At 39.0% G+C, this 9,506-nt stretch overlaps 2 protein-coding genes across 2 annotated transcripts; both read left to right on the forward strand.

The window, feature by feature from the left end:
- The first annotated feature begins 376 nt into the window (after positions 1-376).
- LOC111777399 (translocon-associated protein subunit alpha-like) lies at positions 377-4,174 on the forward strand. The gene is made up of 8 exons (XM_023656974.1): positions 377-573; positions 1,155-1,316; positions 1,404-1,454; positions 1,911-1,999; positions 2,892-2,969; positions 3,107-3,310; positions 3,716-3,787; positions 3,882-4,174. Exons 1-8 carry the CDS (start codon positions 507-509, stop codon positions 3,930-3,932), a joined length of 774 nt encoding a protein of 257 aa, XP_023512742.1. The 5' UTR covers positions 377-506; the 3' UTR covers positions 3,933-4,174.
- A 2,753-nt stretch (positions 4,175-6,927) lies between these two features.
- On the forward strand, positions 6,928-9,476 carry LOC111777400 (proline-rich protein 4-like). Its single transcript, XM_023656975.1, has 2 exons — positions 6,928-7,221; positions 7,306-9,476. The coding sequence occupies exons 1-2, from the start codon at positions 7,062-7,064 to the stop codon at positions 9,303-9,305; spliced, it is 2,160 nt and encodes a 719-aa protein (XP_023512743.1). The 5' UTR covers positions 6,928-7,061; the 3' UTR covers positions 9,306-9,476.
- Positions 9,477-9,506: the final 30 nt, after the last annotated feature.

Here is a 9,506-nt window from a genome sequence, read left to right on the forward strand (position 1 = left end):
ATTAAAGGGTGAAGGTAGCATTCTTGGCAACAGCATAGAATATTTAAAATTCTTTGACAAGAGCAAGGACCGAGTTTTCTTTCTTTTTGGTCCCTAAGGCTGTGATTACAACGACTAGTTGGACGACTAAAATTATTATTAATAAATTTATAGATAATTTTATATAAGAAATTGATAATTTTATTTAGGAAATCAAATCCTAATTCAATTAAATTAATACATTACTTAGGTCGGAAATACATATGACTTTCTTAAACCTGAATATTGAGATTTTTACCAAAAAAAAAAAAAAAAAAAAAAAAAAAAAAAAAAAAAAAAAAAAAAANAGTAAAAAATAAAATTGACCATTTTTTGGTTATCTAAATTGGCTCAACAAACTAGAGGCAATCAGGTAATTGCCCGGGAAGCGGGATTTGACCCGAGAAACGCATTCCTCCTCCCGCTGTTCACCGATTTCTTCCTCAAGAAACGCATTCAGGCTACGGCAGTCTTCAGAGCTCTCAATCATGGCGTCGAAGGCCTTCAGGATTTTCTTTCTTGCACTCCTTCTCCTTGCGTCGCCTTTTCTCCAAGGTTTTGCTTCCTCAATTCTGTATCTAGATTTCTTCTTGCATCTGCATGTGTTTAAACTGTTTGCTCTAGATTTAATCGAATTTCGCTCTCGCATTCATGGTTACGGTTTTAATGTTCCATTTATTGAAATCCGCTTCAATATGCATTTCTCTCTTTGTCTATTATTGCGTTTGGTGCTAGAGCTGCGCCGATTTTCGGTTGGATCTTGTGCGTGTTAGATTTGTTAATTTCCTGCTATAATCTTCCCGGTATTTTTTTTTTTTCAATATTTATATGCTGGTCGATAGCCTCTGTGACTCTTCGACTCGGTTTATACTTGATTGGAAGATGCACGAAATTGCTTGGGCAGCGTTTTTAGAGCATCCATATCAATTGCATTAATTAAGCTCGATATTTGGGTTAGTTAAGCGGACTCTGATCCACGTGATTCGAACGTTTTCATTGTGGTTAAATGCTGGCTTTTTGTCGTTCCTCAGTTGAAGTTGTTATCCATCTTCCACGATGTGATGAATCTGTATACTTTGCTTCTTCTATTTATATATATAAATATATAAATATTTCGTTTTTTTCTTCTTCTTAAGTTGTTAGATGTCAATCGGATGCGGATGTGGAATCTGGAGAGTCCGTTGAAGATGCCACTGACTTAGGGATCGTTGGGGATGAGCAAGATTTCGGCGACGCGAGCTTCAGCCCAGCTACAGGGGTTGATACCGTGTGTGTTTTCCCCAAAAATAGCGCACGTAGTGAGTATTCCATCTAATTTGAACAGAAATATATTCTTTTTGATATGATGCAAATAGTGAATTACATTAAAATTTCTCCAAATGCAGTTGTGGTGGCCGGAGAAGAGACCGAACTTTTAGCAGGAATGAAGAACGATGGTAATTAACCCTTACCTGTCAACTACAAGAGCTGTATTGTCGTTATTTGTATATAATCTGCATCAGTTGGCAATTTAATAATTCACAGCCTTAAGTGGTTTTATTGTAGCGAAAATTCACCGACAATGCACGATTTCCAGTTTGTGTTTCTTACTGTTCTTCCAATTTGTGCATTGTTTAACTTTTTTCTCTCTCTGTTTTCTATGTTCTACCTTTTTCGTAAGAACTTTTTGTTTGTAATTTTGTGGGTTACTAAGATTTGGGTGCGAAAAAAGCATTGAGGTGGCCCTTATCGATACCTCAATCTGCAATTTGAAAATTTTCTTTAATGTTTTCCTTCACGTAGTCTCAGTGATGGAGTTTCCTGCTGTTTTCCTTTTTTTCTTTTTTAATTGCTGCTAGTTGTCTGCTGTGCTTATTATTTTGTTTTTTTCCCCTTTTTTGGTGAAAAAACAGGGGATTCTAGCTTGAATGTCATTGCAATCAAGGCCAGTGTTCATTACACTTTTGATCACCGAATACTGATTCAAAATCTTTCCGTACAGGTATGTGACTGATAGTTAATGTGTACAAGTTTTTTTTTCATCAATTCACTGCATAACCTTTATTTGGTTGCCATATGCAAGTATAATTTTGTGCCAAGAATATTCCAGAATGTTTACTCACCTGGTTCAAGTATTCATGTTGTAGCAATCATTTACCTATTTTGTATATTTGGGGGATGAATTCTTGATTCAGTTAAAGCTGTGAGATATGAGCTAAATTTCTGAAAGCAGCTCATCTTAGCTCTTGGACGCTGGTGCCTGCTTTAGCTTATTACTATTGGAGTCCGTAATATAAATCACCTTGCTTGAGCTCAGACGCCTAGGAGGAGATGGTGTTGCTGTTTGACCTATTAAAATTTAACATACATTTACAGTAATCAGCCGTTGCATAAACTCTATACAAAAAACAGCTACCAAATAAATTAAAAATAAATGTACGTCTAAGGCCAAGGAAAGTGAATCCTAGCCACCAAAAGACTAAAATAACTATTATAATTACAGAACTTATGTATAGCAGGCTGGTTTTAATACCAAAAGGTTTCTTATAAGAAACAATGCTGTGTTGATGTATCACATCCATATATATTTCCAATATTATATATTCTAGTCCATGAAATTTTATGGAGATTTTGGCTGCCATCCTTGGTGGTGTTAATCATTTCAAAAGTGAGATTTATTCTCACACTATATTTTTGTATTTTTCTAGGAGTTTTTATTCGCACTTATCTTCAGTTTTTTATGCTTTAAAGAGGCAGACAAGTAATGTCTTGTTTCTCTTTTTCGAAGAATTTCTTAAGTGCCTGTATGTATACATTACTTGCTACAGCGTTTTGCATCTAGTCAATTCCCTTCTGTTATTTTCTTACAATTTATGTTTATGTTTTGGTTCCAGGGTTTTAACAATGCATCGGTACAAGCATCGACACAAGCAACTTTCCCGTACTTTTTTGTTGTCAGCAAATATCTTCAGGTTTTTGTGATATGATGGTCTTCTACATTGAAATTAAATTTATTGTTTTCTAGATTATTGCTCCGTTGCCTGTGTTTTTAAACTGTAAGTATAAGAATGCATAAATGGCTAAAAAGACATTGCTTCTCTTTGTACAGCCTGGAAATTTTGATCTGGTTGGAACCATTATTTATGAAATAGATCAGCATCCATATCAAAGTACCTTCTTCAATGGTACCATTGAAGTTGTTGAAGCTGGTGGTTTTCTCAGCACTGAATCTGTATTCCTAGTTACCCTTGGAGCTGCACTTATCGTTCTATTTGGTTTGTGGATTCATGGTCAAATACAGAATCTTTCCAAGGTACACAAGCTAAAACTGAATTTTTGGATGATTTGTTTTACTTTCAGGGAGAAAATGTTAAAAATCTGTGCTATGAAGATTCATAACCATCATACCTGTGGTGAATTATGTTTAACGACCAAAAAAAAAAAAAAAAAAAANAGAAAAACAAAATAACTATCTAATGTGTTCAGTAACTCTGCTAAATCATAGGTTGCTTGGGTAATTTTAAGGAAGTGCCCTTATGGGTTTTTCCTTGATTAATTGTAATTTCTCTTTAAAAACAACTTATTCTTGCTGATTGGAAAATATTTTTGCAAATTAGTTGGGTATTGAATGTTTTTAGTGGTGCATTTAACTTTCCGTATATATCCTTGAACACCCCCACCCCAATCAATCTTATAATATTTTTTTTTATTTGATTAGAAAACAAAGAGGGCTCCTAAGGTTGAAGTTGGAACCAGGGCCTCAGATGCATCATTAGACGAATGGCTCGAGGTAAGTTCATTGACCTGTAATTAAATTTGAAGTCGTTTGGTTTCGCCCCCCTTGCTGACTTTGACTGATATTAATCTTATCTTTGGTAATACAGGGTACTGCATATTCTCAATCATCGTCAAACAAATCAAAGAAAAAGAAGTAGATCACACATGTTTTCTGCCTTCACTTTTCCTTGCTGACACATACCAGATACGCAGTCTCTTGTTAACTCACACTTCCGGCATTTGAATTGTTTAAGAGACACACCATGATATCAGTTTTGGAAAAATAGGCCAGTTTAGACTTTTGGAAAAGTTGAGTTATTTCAAATTTGAACTGATGCAGATACGTATAGAAACAATAGATATCTTTTAATTTAATCCAAAATTTTGAGCATTTACCTTTTGCTGTTGAAGTTACTTTTTGATGGATAAATTTTCTACTTGATAGGTCTGCGAGGTCTAAGTCCCTTCTATATGTACCACTTGTGTAGAGTTAAGTGTTATTAGAACCAAACACCAGCGAGATGCACATGAAGCTGTTGCTTTCTAGCATGTAGATAGATGTTAGGTCAAATGACTATCAATGTCGTGATATTCTTGAATTGGACTCCCCCTCTTGATTGCATATCCTTTCAATCATCCTTCTTTAATTGACTAACTCGAAATGCCTAAAGGGTAGCATGTGGGATTTGACCTTTGCTGCTTCATCCCTCTGTTCCATGTGTTACTTTTAATTGCTTGAGCTGTCAAATCACATGAAACCAGTTAGCAGTTAAGTGGGACACTCTTGGATTACCGTGAGATCCCACGTTGGTTGGAAAGGGGAACGAAACATTACTTGTAAGGGTGTGAAAATCTCTCCTTAGTAGACCCGTTTTAAAAATGGTTAGACTGATGGTATACGTAACGGGTCAAAGCGGACAGTATCTACTAGTGGTAGACTTATTTATTTTCTTACTTTCGTGATTGGGACTGTTTTCTACCCTCAAGAGTCAATTTTAAATCTAACTTAAGGCAATTATTTTTAATAAAGACTATGATTCTATTTGCCCTTTATTTGCCAGTTATATGGCTTAGGTGAAACCAATTTACTTGGGACTGCCACCTATTAGGGACTTGAATCCATGGATTACAACTACTCTGTCATTTACTTCACTCCTTGAATTAGAGGGATTCTTAATTAACTTGAAACCTATAGAATGGAAGCCCCACACATAAGCTCATGACATAGGCAAACACGACATGCAAGCACATGATATGAACACGTGTTCGTGGTTGTAAAATCTCTAGTATTACTGTAGTACTTCATTTATCTACGCTATAGTTTTACTTTTATGATCATACAAAGAGCTTTCTTCCCCAGTAGCTTATGTAGTGATCGGAGGGAATTGAAACAAGAAGAAGATTGAAATTTGTAGGTCTTGCCCGTGTTTGCCGGTGTTTAGAGTACTCATACCCATTCGAGACAATTTAAAACGTAGGTTTAGGAGTCCAAACTTGATGCTGGCCAGCTTATTACTTAAAAATACCCATTAGAGATCTCTCAAATCTCTCCATTTAACACATTCTTTCCTACACTAGCAGTTAGCACTGCAATAACACCAAAAGAGGGAAAAAAGTGCACTTCCTTGCAAGTGTCAACAGCTGGACTTCCCCAAGTGGGTTGGGGCTCATCAATCCTGGCCAACTTTGGAGGCTGTTCATTTAATGGAATACCCTTCATTTAGAGCCTTGGTAGTAGTAGTGGTAGTAGTAGTAAATAGGGGGATGCAAATTAGCTAAGAATGCACAAACTAGGAACATGCATCAGGACCGCTGTGAACCACTATTAGTACCTCTGAGTGAGTGATGAGCCCCTCTTGCGGTGTCACTAATCTCTGTGTCTCATCATTTTTGCTGCTCTAACCATTAAACTCTCTCTTTCCTTCACACCTACAACTTATAATGCAATACCTTAAAAAGTATTAAGTACTTTGTTTTTTTTTTTTTAAGCTCATTTATCGATGATTTTTGTTTTTAATTTTATTTGTTGAGTTCATTGATTACAAAGATCGAGAATCAAACTATGAGTTCTTGAATATAATTGGTGTCTTTGCTTAAATTGACTTTTTCTTTATGAGTTTTTAAATGTAATTGGTGTCTTACTCACTGAACTATATGCTTGAATTGACTTTTCTTTTTTGTTTTAGGAATCGAGCTCGTGAGACAATATGAGCATAGTTCAATTGGAAATAGAAGTTTAAATCTTCTTCCTCCGCATATTCTTTAAAAAAAAAAAGAAAGAAAGAAATAAAGTGGTGAGCTTTACCCGTCCTTTCTTATATATAATTCACTGAAACAGATATTATCAACTATAATATCGTCTTCTTTTAAAATAATTTTTATTTATTTATTAATATTTACTTAGTCATTGGTTCTAAGAGTGAAGACTATCCCCACAACACAAAAGTCCATCCGGTATGTTTTGTCGTTACTCACATACATCCTAAGAAAATTTTCACGAGGTCACCCAACATAGGATTGATCCAAACAAAACACGCTTAACCTTGGAGGTTCTACGATTGAACAACAAAAAAGAAAGGTGCACTTTGTTAGTATAGGTAATAACTTTCAATTCTTTTAAGGTTTTCTTAGTCATTCTATTCTCATGATCGTTCTCATTCGGATGTAGTCTTCGGTTTATTCATGTACACCTCATTTTGAAAGAAACGAGCTTAAGTTTAAAAAACAAATAACTAAAAATCAAAATTATTATCAAACGAGACGAAAATGAGTTAAAACTATCGAAAATTTGTTGCAAAAAGCATAATCTTAGTTTTATTTTTGTGTAAAGACAAAAAAAAATGACAGTCCCTTCATGGGATTCATGGAACTGTACTTTGCTGATGAACTTGGCATTGAGAGTTTCCATTAGCTGTTCAAACAGTTACCATTGAGAGTAAACTTATTGATGTGATGAGGTAAGTTGTAGATTTAGAAAGGTATGGAAGCAGAGACCATTTTGATTACTCATTAAATGAAACACAATGGCAGTTGAGTTGTTCCCTGGCTGTTATGCCCAAACTTTCTCATGCATTGCAAAGCCATTCCTTTTCTTTTAAGGGCCCCTCCTACCTCATGTGACATGCCCTTAATAACGTCTCAAAACTCGCCTTTTCGCTCACTTGTTTCCTTCTATATAACGAGCTTCATCTCTTTCGTTTCTTCCTACATTCCCCCCCGAACCTCATAGTTTCTACTCCGTCTTGGGAGAGTTGGTTTCGGGTCGGATTTTGAATCGTCATTTCACCATGAGGAATCCTCCTCTCTTTCTGAGGACACCCTTGTTATGCTTCTTCTTGATATCCTTTGTTTTTGCTGCAACATCGTGCTATGCCGTCGAGGTCATCGGCATAAGCAAATGTACCGATTGCCACGAGAGGAACATAAAAACTAACCATGCCTTATCGGGTACGTGTCGTTTTCTGTTTTAGTCCATAATTTGGTATTAAAAACGCTTAAACGTCGTTGTCGTTGTCGTTGATCACTTTGTAGGACTGAAAGTAGGCATAGATTGTAAATCAAGTGATGGGCAATTCAAAACAAGAGGAATTGGTGAGATGAATGAAGAAGGAAAGTTCAATGTGTTGCTGTCTAATGCCATTGTGGAAGATGGAATGCTGAAGGAAGAATGCTATGCGCAGGTTTATAGTGCATCAGCCGCCCCATGCCGCCCTGCCCATGATGGCCTCCAGCGCCCCAAGGTGGCTGTGGTGCCCAAATCAGCTGGGAAGCAGCACACCTTTGGGCTGTCTGGTGAGCTCATGTTTTCATCAGCGACTTGTGCATCGGCTTTCTTTTGGCCCTTCCACAAGCACCCTAATCACTTTCCTTTGCCACTCCCTCTTGCACCTAAGTTTCACCACCATTTCTTCCCTCCATTGCCTCCTAAAGCGTTTCCTCCTGTGCCTAGCTATGAAAAGCCGACTCCACCGTCTATTCCGGTTTATGTAAACCCTCTTCCTCCACCGGTTGTTCCTGTTTATGTCAACCCTCTTCCTCCACCCGCACCGGTCTATGAAAAGCCACTTCCACCACCTGCTCCGGTTTATGAAAAGCCACTTCCTCCACCGACGCCGGTCTATGAAAAACCACTTCCACCACCGGTTCCCATTTACCATAAACCTAAGCCTCCACCGGTTCCCATGTACCATAAACCTAAGCCTCCACCGGTTCCCATTTACCATAAACCTAAGCCTCCACCGGTTCCCATTTACCATAAACCTAAGCCTCCATCAGTGCCAGTATACAAGAAGCCACATCCACCGCCGGTTTCCATTTACAAAAAACCGAAGCCTCCACCAGTGCCGGTTTACAAAAAACCACTCCCACCACCGGTTCCCATTTACCATAAACCCAAGCCTCCGCCGGTTCCCATTTACCATAAACCCAAGCCTCCGCCGGTTCCCATTTACCATAAACCCAAGCCTCCACCGGTTCCCATTTACCATAAACCTAAGCCTCCACCGGTTCCCATTTACCATAAACCTAAGCCTCCACCAGTGCCAGTATACAAGAAGCCACATCCACCGCCGGTTTCCATTTACAAAAAACCGAAGCCTCCACCAGTGCCGGTTTACAAAAAACCACTCCCACCACCGGTTCCCATTTACCATAAACCCAAGCCTCCGCCGGTTCCCATTTACCATAAACCCAAGCCTCCGCCGGTTCCCATTTACCATAAACCCAAGCCTCCACCGGTTCCCATTTACCATAAACCTAAGCCTCCACCAGTGCCGGTATACAACAACCCTCTTCCACCGCCCGTCCCTATCTACAAAAACCCTCTTCCACCGCCCGTCCCTATCTACAAAAACCCTCTTCCACCGCCCGTCCCTATCTACAAAAACCCTCTTCCACCGCCCGTCCCTATCTACAAAAACCCTCTTCCACCGCCCGTCCCTATCTACAAAAACCCTCTTCCACCGCCCGTCCCTATCTACAAAAACCCTCTTCCACCGCCCGTCCCTATCTACAAAAACCCTCTTCCACCGCCCGTCCCTATCTACAAAAACCCTCTTCCACCGCCCGTCCCTATCTACAAAAACCCTCTTCCACCGCCCGTCCCTATCTACAAAAACCCTCTTCCACCGCCCGTCCCTATCTACAAAAACCCTCTTCCACCGCCCGTCCCTATCTACAAAAACCCTCTTCCACCGCCCGTCCCTATCTACAAAAACCCTCTTCCACCGCCCGTCCCTATCTACAAAAACCCTCTTCCACCGCCCGTCCCTATCTATGAAAAGCCCCTTCCACCACCGGTTCCTGTCTATGAAAAACCCCTTCCGCCACCGGTTCCTGTCTACGAAAAACCCCTTCCACCACCGGTTCCAATATATGTGAACCCACTCCCACCGCCCAATCCATTTTTGAAGCCAAAACATCCCTTGTTCAAGCATCTGCCTCCCATTCCGGAGATGCCCCATCATCCATTTTTGAAGAAGCCATGGCCACCAATCCCTCACTTCCCTCCGGCTCCCATGTTCCCACCCTAAAATCCACCCTCTGCTTCTCAGTGTTGCTTTTCGTAATAAGCAATGAACATGGTAATGTGCAGTGGAAGTTTAGTAACTTTCAGCTGCTGCTAATAAAAGCTTCCATTTCTGGCATAACAATCGAATAGAATCGGATCAGAAGGAACAGAAAGAAGCAGGATTGAACAGTTTTTTTTTTTTTTTTTTTTTTTTTTTTTTTTT

This window comes from Cucurbita pepo, chromosome LG16 (genome assembly GCF_002806865.2).
Source record: "Cucurbita pepo subsp. pepo cultivar mu-cu-16 chromosome LG16, ASM280686v2, whole genome shotgun sequence".
In the NCBI taxonomy this organism is placed as follows: Eukaryota; Viridiplantae; Streptophyta; class Magnoliopsida; order Cucurbitales; family Cucurbitaceae; genus Cucurbita; species Cucurbita pepo.

Excerpts from the sequence above, each read along its gene's own strand:
- LOC111777399 (XM_023656974.1), top strand. The coding sequence starts at position 507 with ATGGCGTCGAAGGCCTTCAGGATTTTCTTTCTTGCACTCCTTCTCCTT. Across the intron at positions 574-1,154 it reads TGCGTCGCCTTTTCTCCAAG|TTGTTAGATGTCAATCGGAT; the intron begins GTTTTGCTTCCT and ends CTTCTTCTTAAG. Across the intron at positions 3,311-3,715 it reads AAATACAGAATCTTTCCAAG|AAAACAAAGAGGGCTCCTAA; the intron begins GTACACAAGCTA and ends TTATTTGATTAG.
- LOC111777400 (XM_023656975.1), top strand. The coding sequence starts at position 7,062 with ATGAGGAATCCTCCTCTCTTTCTGAGGACACCCTTGTTATGCTTCTTC. Across the intron at positions 7,222-7,305 it reads AACTAACCATGCCTTATCGG|GACTGAAAGTAGGCATAGAT; the intron begins GTACGTGTCGTT and ends ATCACTTTGTAG.